Source organism: Helicoverpa armigera, chromosome 24, assembly GCF_030705265.1.
Source record: "Helicoverpa armigera isolate CAAS_96S chromosome 24, ASM3070526v1, whole genome shotgun sequence".
NCBI classification, from domain to species: domain Eukaryota; kingdom Metazoa; phylum Arthropoda; class Insecta; order Lepidoptera; family Noctuidae; genus Helicoverpa; species Helicoverpa armigera.
The window spans coordinates 1,806,333-1,825,141 of record NC_087143.1 but is presented as its reverse complement, the minus strand read 5'-3'; the positions used below and the strand labels follow the sequence as shown (position 1 = coordinate 1,825,141).

Here is an 18,809-nt window from a genome sequence, read left to right as displayed (position 1 = left end):
AGTAAAATGCGTCTCAAATCTTTCATTTACCCTCTCAGGCGTCTATGTCCGCTCACGTCCTATAAAAACCGATTTTTAGTAAGACAAAAATAGAAAACTGATAGCAATAGTGCACACGTCCTACGAAAAGTCGGTCAGAAAATCCTAGTCAGATAGTCCAACAAAAAATCGGACCAATTATAGTTATCGGCACGGATATTGAGCCCTGACCTTCACCTGCGCAGTGTACAGTGCGCAAAGCTATCCCCACTCTTCCGCCGAGAGCTCAATATCCGTGCCGGTAACTATATCTGTCCTACAAAAAGTCTGACGTTGGCAGCCTTATCAGTACAGAGATGTCCCCATACTGATACAGGATGTCCTGGTACCTACTTGAGAAGTCGGTTCACTAGTCTGTCTACATCTCGTCAGTCTGGACGACTTTCTAACAACCGCTTTTACTGCAATCCATGTTGAAACTATAAAACCTGACCTGTCAGCCGTGTTGAAAAGGAATCTAGTCAATGAGGGTGGCAAATTGATGCTCAGTGATATACATACGTATTATAGAAATCCACAGTTTATAATGCTGAAGAGTTTGTTTGTTTGGACGCGTTAATTTCCGCTCATTAAAAGAGGAAGGATATAAGTACATACTTCTTATACGTAGGGCTGCCATTTCGAATTTCGCGAAACCCGGACAAATATTAAAAAAACCCGGACATTTGGCGTAAATCGCATTTTTACCCCGGACGAGTTCGAATTTTTTTTTAACAAAACAAGACCTAGTTTTTAATATTACTATTACTACTATTATATACTTAAATTCAATGAGGTGCTTCCTTACATGTAACGTCAGGGCCAATATCTTTTTTAACGACGTAAAAATCATCAAATGACCCCTCCCGCTGTGGGTTAGCAGCGGTGAGGGAGTGTCAGACTCTTACTGACTAAAAGCCGTCGTGTTCCGTCGTAGGCCTTATGTGCTAGGGCCGCGGTACCTCTTTCGAACAACCCGCAGCCCCGGCAGGAGGGCCAATATCTAGCTCAAGTAGTAGGTACCTAGTATTAAAAGATTATGACTTAATATTTCGAAGGTCATAAATAAGAAAGCTCATATGGAAACTAGGAGTTAGCTTCTTGTTAGTAATAGGACTTAAAACGGCGCTACCTTTTTGATAGGTTACTTGATGGTGATTAGGCACTAAAGCACCTAAACTTGTATAATAAAAAAAATCCGCAAAGTGAAGAAGCCGCGAGCGAAGCGAGCGCGAAATTTTTGAGTTTTGAGACACTTCGACTTCTGCAGTCTGTGTGTCGATTGTAATTCAACTCATAAGAAAAATGTCCGGGTTTTCCCCGGACACTTCTTGAAACCCCGCCCGGACGTCCCCCGGACGGCCTCCAAACGAGGACAAATCCGGGGAAACCCGGACGGATGGCAGCCCTACTTATACGGGATCAGCGAAATAATTCCCGTGTTAGGTATGCTGACAAAACCGCGGGCTAGTAAATGTTATGTAATAACTACTGCCCGTACCGAAATATAATATAGCCTAGTGTAGCTTTCTAACAATGAAAGATTTTTTTAAAATCGGTTCAGTACATTTAACGGAGCCTTAAAGATTAAGGGTACAAACAAAAAATAATCCTCTTTATTATATTAGTATAGAAGTATAGATATGCGTAACTTTTGAAATTAACGACTTCAATATCTAGAGCGAAAACTTTTCATGCTATTCTAACATAAAGTTATTATAGCTGTTTATCGATATGGAACTCGAGTAGGTAATCGATTAGCAATAATCGTTGGATCATTCGATATGGGACAAAGTGAAAACGGTTTCTCAATTTGAAGGCGAATCGAATCAAAACCTTTTCACGTAATATTTACGGTGCAAAAATTACTAAGTAACTAATCTAATTCTTTCCGTCCATTTGTTTTTTTTTTTAATCCCATGGTATTTTAATTACAAAAAAAAATACTTTTTTACGTAACTAAGTTTTTGAAAGGTTGTCAGGAAGTTTAATGAGGTGGTTGCACCAATTACCTTCCCGTAAAAATTATTAAACAGAAAGTACTCGATATTCATTAATTGTTAAGTAATTGAATAAAAACCCCATGAAATAACCAGCTAATATTAAACTCTAAAGAGCTAGTCTTCTAACATCATTCGTATTATATGGCGCGGAACTTTAATGTCCGTCATCATTATATCACAGACAATTGCATTCGACTTTTACTTTTTATGATACCAAATTGTACTGAGCGGCAAATTCGCTGTACGTGCGTACTGTTTTATTTGTACCTTTATAGTTATTATTATACTTACGCAATTTTTTATTGTAGCCAATGACGAAGTAATCGTTAATATCTGGATCAGAATAATTGAAGTCTTTCTTGGAAAGGTGAACTTGCATGTTGCGATAGTTTTTGATATACTGCCATTATAGTGTTAGATACGGTTGGTTTAACAGTTGTAGACTAATTTATAGTTAATTTGAGTGTATCCATTACTTTTGTAGCTATTAAGCTTAAATTGAGACCCCCTATAATATCGTCGGTATTTAGCTAGAGTTTCTCACCAAACGTTTGGCTTAATCGACCAATTTAATACGAGATCGTGTTGCGATTCAGCTTCCAATTAACACATAGCAGAAAATGTAGTGCGCCGCTCCTCACATGTTCTGTAAAACTTTTTTCCCGGTCACGTAGCGGTTCACGAGAGGTGAACTGGCAACTCGAGACCTGATGAGGTCACATGGGGCTTCGCTCGCATTGTGCCATATTATGTTAACACCGGTCGTTCGCATCAATGGGTGCTTACAATACCTCATGTCTGCGTAAACTTTATACAAAAAATCCGACTCTTGTCAAGTTACAGTACAAAGAACCCGGTCAAGCAATATTTTCGATATTGCAAATGAAATAAATTGCTTTCAGATACAGTTCTGATTGAATTATTGGCTACAATATAGATTTTTAACACAGTTATGTCAGTACCACTTCATAAATATGGAATAAGGTTACGTAGAAACCTGTCCTATTGCTCAGCGAACATCGTTAACCATCTTTACCAGTATGTTGCCGCTTCATTTTGAAGCAAAATTTTTGTTGCATGACAAAGGCGTTTTACCGGTTTCAATGTCCGCACTTGGTTATTACTCATACGGTTTCGGATAGATTGGCCCTGTCTAATTTGATTTGTTCTAGTGAACGCTCTATGGTAATTGAAATTGCAGTTGAACAAATCACTCAATTTAATTTGGGTCTGTATGGCACGAATCTCGTTTTCTTTTTGGGAACTTGACTGTTAAACCACTTATCTGGCTGTCAATTACCTACTCTAGTTTTAGAGCTCTTTTAGCATAGGAATTTCGATACTGGCAACTTTGGCGCTCCTTTTTCTCATAAGGTGCAGGTGATAAAATCGCACACACCGCTGATTTCATAAGGAGTGTCAAACCTGTTTAATCTTTAAGCAATAAGTTTGATGCACCTACTAAGCACAAAAATTGATATTCAAAAGTTGACTCAAGGAGTTTCAAACATTTGAGATTATCGATTTAAAGTTCTGCAATGTTATTTTCATTTACGTATGCGTTGTTTTTAAAGATTTCAAGGCAAGTCGCACTTATATTGGATTAAAATTTAAATGTAAGCAACTTGTAAGCTTTACTTGAAGCCTGTGTAGTGTTTGCTTATTCGGAGATACCTGATATGGTAACGCATTCTAAGAATTTCCACGTTTAAATAACATGGCTTAGGAATTTTCTTCAAAAATTGTGATTATTTTGTTAAAAATTATTATTAGTTACCTATTCGATTTAACGAAAATATTTGTCATTCTGAAATGACATTCGAAGCAACCTATAAATTTTAGGAACTACCAACATGCTTAGTTTATTTTGTGGCTTTTTCTTGCTTGTAAGTGTTATAGGAATTTACGTATAATTAACTATCGTATGAAATCCCTCCAATGAACAGTGTTTATAGCTTCTAGCAAAAGATTAAAACAGCACGAAACCTCACCACATGGTATTTTATTCAAATTTCAAAACTAAACAGAAACTATAAATCCATTGTCCAATGTCCTCACTCGTTAGTCACGTCAACTTTGGCATTTTAAACGCCTTTCATTTTTGCCGTTAGCGTCTGACTCCAGAATACGGAGTTTGTTGGAATCTAGCACCTGTCCCTTACCGGATGTCTCGGGATAAGTACACCTGCTACACATACTGTAGTATATCACCTACGTCTAGCAGACTTGTTTAACGATCAACTCGAAGCAAGGTCAATCGAACTTGCTTGTATGCAAAACTTTCACTCAGGACATTTTATGATCGATTTTAAAGTCAATAACATGAGATTTGGTTATGCATGTCATGTGCTACTTGCCCAGTTTCCTCATAGTGCAACTTTTGAAGAATATTCAAATGTCATCCTTCTTTGTTACGTAAATATTGGTGTTAGATATTTAGATGTTAGTATTTATAACTAAGAAGTTGATTATTAATTAGTTGGTTTAATGTGTCTTCTCATTAGAACTCACCAGATAACAGCTGCAGCCAACCACAGATATGAAACACCGTGGTCGATTGACAAAAGAAGAACAACAACATAGCACAGATCGTAAACAGGGCCAGCGCGACCGCTATGCCCACTAACACAGTCGCAATTTTGAACACGAGCCCATTTATTGACAGGAAATCATCAAGTCTTCCTTTACAGTCCTCCAGAGCCTCGTCCGCTCTGCATATCTGCCACAACCCGAACTTTCTCGGGTACTCAGTCTCTAAATCACCAATCCACTCGGGGGTCACAAAAGCCACAACGCTTATAATCGCGTAGCAGATGGTGAATATAGCCCAAAGCACACCGATAGCTTTCGAATTGCGGACATAGTTGGTCGCGTATAAATGTGATGAATCCACGTACTCGATTTTTGAACCCATCTTGTTGATATCCGGTTGTTTACTTAACTTTTTTCAAACACTACACAAAGTACAAAATCACACGTTATTGATAACACATTTTTTGGGCAGGGTTCTGGTGCAATAGTTGTTGAGGTTTGCTTATTTACGTAGCACTAACTTCATTCATGTCTCAAAGGAAAAGTATTATTGCAAAGTACTCGAGGACGCGAGAAACACGACACGGAACGAACAAAACACGAGTTGGCACAACCTCTCGCCGCGCGCCATTCAGGTAAGTGAGTCAGAGTGGGGATAAGTAATGAAGCTGCAAGCTTGACCTATCGCCTTCACGTTGTACTATCACCTTTATTTTTGTTTTCCTATGTTAGACTCCGTTAATCTTCATATTTTGCATTCGAAATTATTCAAACTTTCAATTAGCTACCATAAAATAAGAAAGATACTACAATACAAATTTCAAAATAATCGTAACTTATAAAAGTTGGTGTACACTAACGCCATCTAGGCTGCGGAATGAACTGTAAACAAGCAGTTTTCGCGACATCTATTGCTTTCATCTAAAACTACGAATTGATAATTTTATGTCGTTGAACTTGAACATATTTTATTTTTGTATGTAATATTTACCTATATTGTTCCTATATCTCATGTAGTAAATAAACAGAATTAAATGAAATCGTTTGTAGCAACGACCATGGCAACGACTAATCTAATTAATCAAATGAGTTTTAAAACATTTTAAAAGTTCACAGCTAGCCACTGGTGTGTTTACCCTATTATTTATTACTTTTTGAATTGCATAAGAAATACGTAGATAAATAAGATACGAGCCAGTACCCAGTATGAGAAAATGGGAAATTGAAAGTACGTGAAAATACAAAATAAATTGCAGCCTGCAAATTGAAATAAATGCGATAAATCCTAAAATAAGATAAATAGATAGATACCTACGTCGAGTATGTTCGGTTTTCATGCACACTTATTTTCAATCAACAAAATGCAGTGACCTGAAAAGGTCTTTAGTTTTCAGCTTTTCGCAGCTGGCGTGAAACTAAAATGAAAACATGAGAAAAAAACATCAATCTGAACGCAATGGGCATGGAGTGCATTACGAAAGAGACACAGCTATCGTTATCTCATATGAACAAACGAGATAAAAAGCTACAATGACACATATGAAGAACTGTCAAAGGTTGAAACTTGAACGCGACTGCAAAAATGCAACTTTTTGTGTACATGTACTAGTTTCCAGATTTACAGTCAGTTTTGTGAATTTATCGAGTTGATTTCACATAATTTCAGTGTTAAATTATGATTTATTCATCGAATATGTTTGGTGTTTGTGTTGAATAGTGATGTGATAGTGTAGAAGTAAATATAACTGGTTGATTTGGTTCACAATGTCGGCAAAAGACAAGTGGGTTCGCCGGTTTTCGGTTGACGAAACCGCAAAACACAAGAATGGATTTACTATTTACAAGATTACTTCAGTGGTAAATATTTCGGTATATATCACGGGTATTTTACTCTGTTTGAAAGTCTAGACTTGATAATTTAACTGGGTTTTGGCCATTATAAAGCTGATTAACATTTACTTTTTCCTTTTACTTTTGAAACATTGATTAACTAGGACAAACTTGATAGTGAATGGTCATATATTTAGATGTTATGTTTATGGAGAATCACATTACTTATGATGAGATATATTTCATTGAGTTTAAAGTAAACAAATACAAGTTAACATTCAGTAGCAGATGATTCATAAATTGCACAATATTAGATGATACCCTTTCATTTAATTTAAAACCATACATTTATGGTTCAGTAATTATTTATGTCATGTAAAAACTTCTTAACTCTCTACTACTTAAAAATCAAATGAATACTATATACATTTATATGTATTAAGGAAAGTATAAGTAATAAAGGAAGTTCTAAAAATAATGAATAATGAAACTATTTCCTGAAATAACTATTGTTATACTTTGGGCATGGCTGCATATAGGGTAAAGTCCCGAATCACAGTTGTAACATTGTATGCATAACAGAGTTACTATGTAAAGACAAAACTTTTTGTTCATATGCTATACAGCCCACTATATTTTGTCCAGGTATGGGATGAAGTTCCTTTAGGACACAGATGAAACAGATGTTAAACCATTAGCTTTCTATAATCTACAATAGGCTGTGGCAACAATACAACAACAAGAAACATATTAATAAATAACTCTTACACATATTCAATATTCTGTTTCTCATTGTTAAACTATTATTATTGTTCCTACTATTTACTTTAGTCTTGTTTGTTATCTTTTACATAGGCTGCTTACTGTCACTTATTATTGTAGCAATACAATGATTCATCCTTGAGCAAGAGAGTCAATACAACTACAGACATCGCGATTTTAATCAAATAAAAAAAAATTGTATCGTTGCATAATGTTGTAGGATAGGGGAGTAAATAAGAGAGTACATAAGGGGGAGTATATAAAGTATATAAGGATACTACACTACTATATAGGGACTAGGGCGAGTACATAAGGAGGTAGATAAATGGACTTTCATAAAGAAGTATATAGGAGTGTGCATGTAATTAGAGATTTTACAGGAGAAGTACATAAATAGGACGAATGAGTGGGACATCACAAGTGAATTTGTGTTGTTTGCATGCTGCACAATACTCACTATGGTATATCTGTAATTTCATAATGGAGGCTCATAAAAGTTATTTGCAGTTTATCAGCACATCTTCCATCCAACTTTGTGTCCACTGAGGCTTAAAACGAATTCAAATTATTCTAAATTCTGGCTTTATTGTAAATTCCAGCTGTTCCCAATACAGTCTCCCGAGGCTCTGACGATGGTGTCGGTGTGGAAGAGGTACAGCGATGTCCAGAGGCTGCACAAGAGTATGCGGTCTCTCCATGCAGGGTTACACTTGAGGGGTACCTTCCCCTCGCTCCCACGATATAGCTTCTTTAAGAGATTTCAGCAGGAGGTATGGGAAATCGATTTTTTTTCAATAATGTTACTGTTTATTACAGATTAAACAAAGATTAACCAGTTTTTCCTAGAGCTATAGGATGCCAGTTTTTGCTATCTATTTATTTTTCAGTTTTATGTTAAAAACTGAGTCTCCCAACAAAAAATGGAGGCTCAAGGCTGTGACTGAAAATCATAAATGAGCATGCGGCTGTAACAAAGTCAGTCAAGCTAGATAGGATTAGCTAGACCTGCATATAAGACAATCTAGGAGCCTCCAATCCTACAAATATTCTAAATGCGTAACGCCGGTTTGAAGTCGTAATATCGATTGTCATAAAATGTTCCGATTGGATGAATTCTTGCAATTTATTACTAATACATTATAGCCTAGAAACGGCTAGTATATCAGTAGTTACGGATTGTCAGAAGCCAGTAAGTCTGACAACCAGTCTTACCAAGGGATATTAATTATAACTGGGTTGAGGAGCTCAGATAGGCAGTTGATCCTTGTAAAACACTGGTACTCAGCTGCATCGTATTATACTGGAAGCTGATCCCAACAGAGTTGGGAAAAGGCTCAGGAGATGATGATGAATAGCCTAGTAACAGATATAGTGAAGTAATATACTGTTATAATGTTTCAGGTGATCACAGAGCGAGCTAAGACTATTAAGTCTCTACTGGAGTTTATTGCTGAGCATCGCCTCCTCTTCACCAGTACTGACTTCGTCAACTTTTTACAGGTATGTCCTTGTATTGTCTTTTTATAGGTAATTTACCAAAAGTTACATCTTTATTACGTACAAGTATTGTAGTAGCAGTTTTCCTGCAGTTTCACCCGCGTCGCTGGGGAAACTACTTCCCGCACCGAGAAAAAATATAGCCCATGTTTCTCAGGGTTAGTGTAGCTTCCGAAAAGTGAAAGAATTGTTCATATCGGTTCCGTAGTTTCGAAGCCTTCAGGATACAATTAACAAACAAAAATAAAGTTATGCTCTTGAAACTTAATTTTCTATTGTACAATTATGAGCTGTTCAGTTTGATGTTTCTTATATATCTATTATTACATACATCAATAGAAAAATAATGTATGTAAATAATTATAATTATTTAACCCTTGGGAAAGGCATGTCAATTGAATTGCTGAGTTTTAAGTAATTCTAATTGGGACATGGAATATGCTACGGTACAATTTTAATTATATTTACCTTGAAAGCTTGGAAGGTCAATTGTGTTATTCCAGCATTGTTTTGTTTTCTACCAAACAATGTTTATGTGAAAGTGAGTACTCAGTCAGAATACTTTGTTAATTAAAATTTATCTGAAAGTAGGTAACTGAAGTCCATATCTTTTAGTTCAAGGCTATCACACATACTCGGTTCTCTTATACTGTGACCTTAGAAGTGTAGGGCCGGTTAAGTGTCGTGTTACAGCTTGTAAAGGTATTTATTTATATCCACATTATCACATTACCTTTACGATTCCATTTGTACGGAAACCACGCTTTTGTTCGTATGTGTGTATAAGGACTTTATAGGGCTCCTGTCGGATGCGGGATTGCCCACGTAAGTTACGTCACATCAATAGGAACATTGTGGGTTTTCCTCAGTAATAGTCTGATACTCCCTAATGCTGCGAGCACAGAAAAAGGGGATATTGAAGCCCCCCTTGAGTCCCATACAACAAACGTGATTTTTTTGCCGTTTTATGGCTTTTTATGGCGGACGTTTTATGGCGGGAGTCTTTAAGTGTGTCAGAAATTACAAAAGTTGTTAATTATAGCCTTTTTATCGTCCCACTGCTGGGCTGCGGCCTCCTCTCACACAGAAAAGGATTGAGCGTTAATCACCACGCTTGCTCAATGCGGGTTGGTGTCCAAGATATAAGAAATCGAAAAAATCTCCTACATATCTAACCCTGACGCCCCTACTTCCAGACAGGCTACCCGGAGCCAGAGCCTCGAGCTGGTGGCGTGATCAATGCGATCAGATCGTCGCTGCACCTGCCCATTGAGGAGACCCCGCCGCTTGAGTACCAGACCGATGATGATGATACATCCACTCCGACGCATACAGGTGAGTTTATAAATTAATTTGTTTTTGTTTTACTAGCGTTTCGAGAAATCTACTTCTACGTAGCAGGATAAATGGTAGCCTATAGCTTTTATCAATAAATATATAACACGAAAGAAATTTTTCAAATCGGGCCAAGTTTCTATTCATGAGCCGAGCTTTTACGGGACCAATCATGAGCTTAGCGCGTTCAAAGAAATAATCAAACGAATGTACAAACTCTTCAGTTTTGTAATATTGGTGTAAATACATAATCTGGATAAAAATAATTCTGCAAGCATTTCCTAGGTCGGTTATTTTGCGAGCACTATATTTGTAGGGTTTTTTTCTTTTCTTTTGCTTTCATCCTTTCTTTATAACTAACCATCATTCTTCATCCGGCACTGGTACTGGTATAAGCACTAAGCACATAAGATATTGCAATTGCAATAGACGACAGACCCGTGTCACGGCGCGCGTTGTTCCACGCGCTCCTCAAAGAGATGTCAGCAACCCCAGCGGGGCCCAGCAGGGCCAAGGCCTGCCGGGGCTGCGGGTTGTTCGAAAGAGATACCCTACCCGGCCCTGGTACATAAAAGGCCTATGACGGAACACGACGGTTTTTAGTCAGTAAGAGTCTGACACTCCCTCACCGCTGCTAACCCACAGCGGCAGGGGTCATTTGATGATTTTTGACGTCGTTGCAATTGCAACTTTATTGTTTCTTGGCAAAATATAAAGCCTCGTATTCTTTGTAAACATTTACATAGCAACAATTGATCAAAATTGTTTTGTAGGGCGAGATCTTGTCCACTGCCACTATCAACTATGCAAAGCGAATTATTGTCAGCAACTCAGCAAAGTATTAATGCATCTTTGTATATAAACAAAAGTTTACCTTGAATACGAGGCGTTATTCATTAAACACTTGACGTTACAACTCATTAACATTTCATCATCATAAACATCACATATTCTGAATTTAATCCATCGTCTATGCTTTTGAATCATATTTTTTTTTAATTTCTAGAAAGTTCGAGGCTATTATTGTAAATTGCTATTTTGTAATGTATTAATCAAATTAATTGAACCATCCACTTAAAAGTTTCAAAAGAATTATTAATTAATATTCATTTCGTTCTGTTTAATATTTATTGAAATTAATGAATGACTCATTCAGTCAGGTAATGCATTCAATCATTAAAATGCTTGCATTAGCTTAATCGTTTGCGTAATCGTCATACACAGATTAAACCTAAATATAAAGCTATTCATTAGTTTTCCTGGTTCCTAAAACTTCATTACCTGTTGAAATTAAATAAGGTAATTAATAATTATTATTTTAGTCATAAAGTCACTAATGGTCACTGCACTTTCAGCCCGGGCCGCCACAGAATCGTCCCACGCTTCACTCACAAGTCGGGACGAAACCGACTTCATCTCACAAATACCCATCTACGAGGCAGCCGACGTCGAAATCCGACATTCACCCAAAAAACTCTCCTTAGCCGACAGTTTCGAATCCATCAACTCAATAGAAAGCATCGACAGTGATTTATACGATGAACTAAATAAATTGACAGTGGATAAAAAGCCTAGTGTCAAAACAAAATCAGTGTTGCCAGACTTAATAAATTTTGACGCGCCATCGACTTCTAAATTTGATGATTACCACACTATGCGTAAGAAGGTTGATTGCGATACTGTGTCTTTGAATTCTAACGTGTGTTCTTCGAGTTGTGAAGTGGATTCTAGACGAAGTAGTTCGCGAGTGTCGTTATACAGTAAAAGTGTATTATCTTTGTCGAACGAGTGTAAGACTAAGACAGAAGACAGTTATGTGTTTGAAGCTGGTTATATGTTAAATTTGGCGGCAAGGTGCGAAGATATGGGTGACTATCAGAGAGCTTTTGAATGCTACAAATCTGGTATCGAGAAGATGTTAATTGGAGTACAAAGTAAGTAACATAGCTTTTAACAGAATTTTATTTTGTTTAACTTACTGTAATATCCTAAGTATAGTAGGTATACTGGTGGTGTGGTACTATGAATTTTAATTGGTTCTCTTATCAAACAAAATAATGAGGTTAATGTTATAATCGCCGGTTCAGTAAGAAATTGGCTATGATAAAACTTTTAAAGTATTTTTTTTTAATTGCGTAGAATATCCTCACAGCACTATCGTTCATTCTATTCTCATTCACTCCATCTTTCAAATTCATTTATCGCTTTTTTTATATTTTTCTTTCCGCAATTTCATTAGCATCACTATCAATGAATACACCTTTTTTTTAAACGTTGACGGATGTCTCAAAAAACCCAAAAGCCTCGTTAGTTCACTCGAACTTATCATTTCACCTTACGAATTTGACCTAGAAGATGACGCCTGACCTACCTGCATTATGGTATATCCTCTCATCTTTCCTTGCTTCGTATGATAGCCTTATTTTAAAATACTAGCTTTCGCCCGAGGCTTGGCCCGCGTGGTGTGTTGATAAAAAATATCCTAGTATCACAATGAATATGTACTGTACAAAGTTTCATGATGATCGGTTAAGTAGTTTTTGCGTGAAAGCGTAACAAACAAACGAACTTTCGCATTTATAATACCTATTAGTATAAATGCAACTCATGCTGCATATGCAACCGCAGGGCAAAGCTAGCCGTTATCATTGAAAACAAGGGAGATTACAGCGAGCTACTAAGAACTAGATAAGCTCTAGTGACCGCTTATCGACAGTACCGCGCTCACGATTGCCCGCATACCACGCTTATTAGACATACTTTCATTATTATATTAGAAACAAAACAAAAGTATAAGTAATCAATAAAATATTTCTGTAAAATTCTGAATTCTAGTGATTTTTTAGGTATTTTTTAAGAAAACTTTTGTAAAAAACTTAAGTGAAAGTGACAGTTCAAAGTTTGTTCAAAAAAGTTTTGTTCTTGTTTGTTTATTACGAGACAAATATAATGTAATGTACGATTATTTAATAGAGACGAAGTAAAATTGAGTAGAGAGAAAAATATAATTTGATCAAATTGGTGGGAAACATGGATTTCTTACATCTGATTCACTATTTGAGGGTGTATGAAACGTTGGATGCCATTGAGAAGTCCGCATATGAGTGTGGTTAGTATTCTCTGCAAAAATATTGACTATTTTAGAAATGAGAGGTCCCCTTTCTGATGCCTAAAGACTGACAAACTCTTCAATTCGCTCACAGTATATAGCTTTAAAACATAAGGATCCAATTCAGGTGAGGTATAAATAGAAATAATGCTGAACAAAAATTATATTGTACTTTCAAAATATCTTATAATCCTTTAAGAGTGCCATTAATATTTAGTATTGTATCAATTAAGTAACATTATCGATACCACAATATCCAAAGTTCGTTCCTATGTTCCGATTGAATCTTATCTTCTTCCCAATCAGTGCAAATAAAATAATGTTACACAAAAATTGATAAACTTTATTAATTTTATGACTATAGATAGTGCGTCTGTAAAGGGTTTCTTGTGTTTCTGTTATCAATTAAACAAATGATAAAAAGTAAAATTATAAACTGTACCTATCTGATCAATTTGTACACCTATGTAACAGAATAAATATCTTTGTGTCTGAAACTTGTGTATAAGTGTTTGCATGAGTTAACACAGTGATGCAATAATCCTTAGAAATTGATAAATGGGTTTTCTTAGAAATTACAATGTTCGGATTAATAAGTAACATCATCATCCTCCGAGCCTTTTTTCCAACCTTGTTGGGGTCGGATTAATATTACGATTTATCGGCTACGGCGAAAGTTCTCCTACAAGGAGATCAGCTATCATCGCGGGACATATGTATAGTGCTCAAGCATTTGCGCAGACACGTTCAGTTGCACTCTCTATTCCCTCACTCTCATAGCTCGATGTTACGAAAATCCGACACCGATTCGATGTAAATAATAACAGACAGCAAAAAAACATTCGGAACGAAGTCCTAGAATAAAATTAAACACTTCTATTAAAATATTAATTTGTCATTGACCCCTTAAAATGAATGGTTAAGAGTCATTAGGTCATTTGCTGGCTGTGACTTCTCTATAAAATAAAATAGAACTAATCAATGGTATCTAGTGTTTCTTTGGCAAACATAGTGTTACTTGATAACTGACATACTGCTAATAAATAGCTCTGTATTACCTATAGGATTAGGTAATTTATAAGGTACTAGTCACCTTCATTGTATGACCATTATTTGTATTGATCCTCCCGTTTGGTCCCAAAGTAGTGATAACAGACTTCCGTTTCACCCTTTTTCGGCAAAAAACCGAACTCTTTGATTATTGCAATATGTGTAAAAGTGTCATATATTTATTTTGTTCAGGTGACACAGATGCACAACGCCGGGCGTTGATAAAGGAGAAGACGAACAAATACCTGTCATACGCCGAAGAGATATACAAGAATCATTTGTGTGATACGGAACAGAGCGTGAGTCACATTGATCATAGTACTAGATAATCATGTATTAAGGAATTTTAAGAACCGAAATGTGAATTTTAGGAATTTTTGCACTGAATATGGAAAACTAGGCACTGCGGGCGTGCATTAAAAGTTACTTGTATATATAAATTCCCTAATGTACTTCCTTAAGTTCTCCCTAATGTTCTTCTTTATGTACTACCGGCATGTAATCCCTTATGTAATTTCTTTATACTTTCCTATGTACTCCCCCTGTACACTTTCTTTTGAACTACTCTTCCTAGGTTCTCCGTCACGTACCTGAACTTAATTAATTTCTTAAAAATGTGAGTTTTCAGCCAAGTCGCATGGATGTACCCACATTTTTTTTAAGAGCTGTTTAACTCGGCGTAAGAAACTCAATTCATCCTCATACTTTACCACTTCATTATCTTTCACCAGTTACTACCGGAACGCGACGACAACGCCCGAGCGATCCACTGCTCCATCCCATCGGCGATGCTGAAGCGTCCCTACGAGGAGTTGTCTCTGTACCGCGTGCTGGACATCCTGGCGTCCAGCCTCATGCTCGTGCTGCATCGCACTGAACAGGCTTACTATGCTATGAAGGTAAGATACTCATATACTACTGCATGTGTACCGCGTGCTGGACATCCTGGCGTCCAGCCTCATGCTCGTGCTGCATCGCACTGAACAGGCTTACTATGCTATGAAGGTAAGATACTCATATACTACTGCATGTGTACCGCGTGCTGGACATCCTGGCGTCCAGCCTCATGCTCGTGCTGCATCGCACTGAACAGGCTTACTATGCTATGAAGGTAAGATACTCATATACAATTAAAAACACCAGTTTATATTTCACAAGCTGTTTCTCGCAGTTTCACCCGCGTCCCGGGACAACTACTGCCCTTTTTTTTAACTTCGCAACAGTGAAAGAATTTCTCAAATCGGTTCAAAGGTATCGGAACCTTTAAAGTTCATACAAATTCTTTATAAGACACTTAATTTTTAACAAGATGATATTTTCGCAAGCACCACTAATATAATCTGAAAATGAGCAACATTTAATACTAAGTCAGTAGGTCACACTATCAGTATTGATAAGCTATGTTTATCCCAAGAATTTGGCTAATGCTAACTGTGTCAAATTGATAAGAAAAGATTAGATGAAAATATTTCAGTTATAGGTCAATGAACGATGTGTTATGGCTAGATTATAAACTATGAGATGATTATCATGATGTAATAGTATCTATACATAGAATTATTATGATATTTATGTTTATATTGGTCTTAGCAAAGCTGCCCGCGGTTTCACCCGCATCCCGTGGTAACTACTAGTTAAATATATAGCCTACTTCTCAACTGTATAATATATTTTCTAATTGATTTAAAATTTCGAAGCCATTAGGATACAAACAAAAACATGTTTCTTCCTTTCAGTATTAGTTTAGATAGATCCTTATTTCAACTGAACTCTTAATTTACGACCTACAAAATTTTGATCCAGTACATTAAACTGACAATGAATTAAACAACCAAATACTTATTAATATTAACGCCAAACATTTATATTTCCAGGTGATACAAAAAATACCGAACAACTTAACAGAATTTGACGAATTCTTCCTTCAACGTACAAACGAGACCCGACAACCAGTGTTACCAACCGTCATACCCTACATGGTACCACTACACGCATACATAGAAACCAACAACTTAATATTCCTAATACTCTCCTACGCACCTGGCAAAAAACTATTCGACTATATAAAGAATTACTCAAAATCTCTACCAGCGACACCGGCCAGAGAAGTGAATTTAGAAAATGTTTTCACCGAACCGAAGAATAAGAATGTTGAACAGAATGATAATGTTGAAATAGTGTTGGAGACTGTTGAACAGTCGGATAATAATGAGAATTTGACTGTGAATGAGTTGGTGTTGAATTCTCAAAAGTTACTGTTGAATGTCGATAAAGTGTTGAGTGAGACGAGTGGGGATGTCCCTACTGAGAAGAAGGTGGAAAGGAAAGTTGATAATGCGAGTGAAACTCCTACTTATAAGAGGGTGAGTTTTCTTTTATTTTTTTACAAGCGTACCTTAGTGCTGTTGTAGGAACAGATAATTCTTATATGGACTACCCATACATTCAAAAATTCAACAATAATATTATGATTGATTTCAAGCAAATATCTGTAAAAAAATGATATAAGTAAACTAAAAAATATTGGGAAGAAATACCGAATACGCCCGTACAAACTATTCGTAAAAACGCTACTGAGAAAGCGTCGTTTAGACCTCAAAAATGCCCTTTATGAGAGGGGCAAATTAAAAAGCATTTATTAAAAAAAGCTTCAAAAAGTTTGTGACACGTATTTTTCCAATCTTATATAGTTATATTATATTTATACTTATTTTTTTTCTATTTTATATTATTTGTTTAGCAGCTAGTACCCCTTGGTCGGGAGGTGCTGCCGGCATCAGCGTTATGCAAGTGGGGAGCTGAAATACTGACCGCCGTCGAGAGCCTGCACAACTGCGGCGTTATATGCAGGTAACATACTGACTATATTATTTTTGTAGCTATATGTTAGCTGAATAAGTGGTGAAATCATCATCGTCATCTCCCGAGCTTCTTTCCCCACTATGTTGGGGTCGGCTTCCAATCTAACCTGATGCAATTGAGTACCAGCGAGGTGTCAGACTTACTGGCTTCTGAATGCCCGTAACGATTGCAAACGATGCTCAATGACGGCTGAGTCTGACAACTTGCCCTCCGAAACACGAACTATCATTGGTCTCCAAAAAATGCTGAAGAAAGGAAGCCAACCCTGACATAGCTGGGAAAAGGCTTGGTAGATGTTTTTTTTTTTTTTGTTTCATCGTGTATTCTTAGTCTTATTTAACTTATTTTGTCTTTCCCAGAGACCTAAACCCATCCAACATCCTGCTGGGCAAGGCAGGGCAGGTGACGCTGACGTACTTCACGTACTACAGCGGCGCCGACATGCGCCACGTGTCCGACACCAGCCACAGCCGCATGTACATAGCGCCTGAACTGTAAGTCGCTTTATATAAACCCATCCAACATCCTGCTGGGCAGGGCAGGGCAGGTGACGCTGACGTACTTCACGTACTACAGCGGCGCCGACATGCGCCACGTGTCCGACACCAGCCACAGCCGCATGTACATAGCGCCTGAACTGTAAGTCGCTTTATATAAACCCATCCAACATCCTGCTGGGCAAGGCAGGGCAGGTGACGCTGACGTACTTCACGTACTACAGCGGCGCCGACATGCGCCACGTGTCCGACACCAGCCACAGCCGCATGTACATAGCGCCTGAACTGTAAGTCGCTTTATATAAACCCATCCAACATCCTGCTGGGCAAGGCAGGGCAGGTGACGCTGACGTACTTCACGTACTACAGCGGCGCCGACATGCGCCACGTGTCCGACACCAGCCACAGCCGCATGTACATAGCGCCTGAACTGTAAGTCGCTTTATATAAACCCATCCAACATCCTGCTGGGCAAGGCAGGGCAGGTGACGCTGACGTACTTCACGTACTACAGCGGCGCCGACATGCGCCACGTGTCCGACACCAGCCACAGCCGCATGTACATAGCGCCTGAACTGTAAGTCGCTTTATATAAACCCATCCAACATCCTGCTGGGCAAGGCAGGGCAGGTGACGCTGACGTACTTCACGTACTACAGCGGCGCCGACATGCGCCACGTGTCCGACACCAGCCACAGCCGCATGTACATAGCGCCTGAACTGTAAGTCGCTTTATATAAACCCATCCAACATCCTGCTGGGCAAGGCAGGGCAGGTGACGCTGACGTACTTCACGTACTACAGCGGCGCCGACATGCGCCACGTGTCCGACACCAGCCACAGCCGCATGTACATAGCGCCTGAACTGTAAGTCGCTTTATATAAACCCATCCAACATCCTGCTGGGCAAGGCAGGGCAGGTGACGCTGACGTACTTCACGTACTACAGCGGCGCCGACATGCGCCACGTGTCCGACACCAGCCACAGCCGCATGTACATAGCGCCTGAACTGTAAGTCGCTTTATATAAACCCATCCAACATCCTGCTGGGCAAGGCAGGGCAGGTGACGCTGACGTACTTCACGTACTACAGCGGCGCCGACATGCGCCACGTGTCCGACACCAGCCACAGCCGCATGTACATAGCGCCTGAACTGTAAGTCGCTTTATATAAACCCATCCAACATCCTGCTGGGCAAGGCAGGGCAGGTGACGCTGACGTACTTCACGTACTACAGCGGCGCCGACATGCGCCACGTGTCCGACACCAGCCACAGCCGCATGTACATAGCGCCTGAACTGTAAGTCGCTTT

General features: G+C 38.2%; 2 protein-coding genes across 4 annotated transcripts in view; one reads left to right on the top strand and one right to left on the bottom strand.

Annotated features, from left to right (window-relative positions):
• The window catches only part of Tmhs (Tetraspan membrane protein in hair cell stereocilia), a 30,788-nt gene extending 25,565 nt beyond the window's left edge, over positions 1-5,223 (bottom strand). The window contains exon 1 of the mRNA XM_064041175.1: positions 4,533-5,223. Within this exon, the coding sequence (XP_063897245.1) occupies positions 4,533-4,935 (403 nt within the window). The 5' untranslated portion in view covers positions 4,936-5,223. The remainder of the gene's footprint in view (positions 1-4,532) is intronic.
• An 870-nt stretch (positions 5,224-6,093) lies between these two features.
• LOC110381519 (uncharacterized) overlaps positions 6,094-18,809 on the top strand; it is a 32,635-nt gene continuing 19,919 nt past the window's right edge. The window contains exons 1-10 of one of the 3 annotated variants that reach the window (XM_064041310.1): positions 6,094-6,422; positions 7,745-7,915; positions 8,547-8,645; positions 9,839-9,977; positions 11,333-11,911; positions 14,329-14,435; positions 14,868-15,035; positions 16,011-16,499; positions 16,877-16,986; positions 17,358-17,492. In XM_064041310.1, the coding sequence (XP_063897380.1) occupies positions 6,318-6,422; positions 7,745-7,915; positions 8,547-8,645; positions 9,839-9,977; positions 11,333-11,911; positions 14,329-14,435; positions 14,868-15,035; positions 16,011-16,499; positions 16,877-16,986; positions 17,358-17,492 (2,102 nt within the window). In that variant the 5' untranslated portion in view covers positions 6,094-6,317. The remainder of the gene's footprint in view (positions 6,423-7,744; positions 7,916-8,546; positions 8,646-9,838; positions 9,978-11,332; positions 11,912-14,328; positions 14,436-14,867; positions 15,036-16,010; positions 16,500-16,876; positions 16,987-17,357; positions 17,493-18,809) is intronic. The other 2 variants (XM_064041312.1, XM_064041311.1) reach the window with 2 other exon arrangements.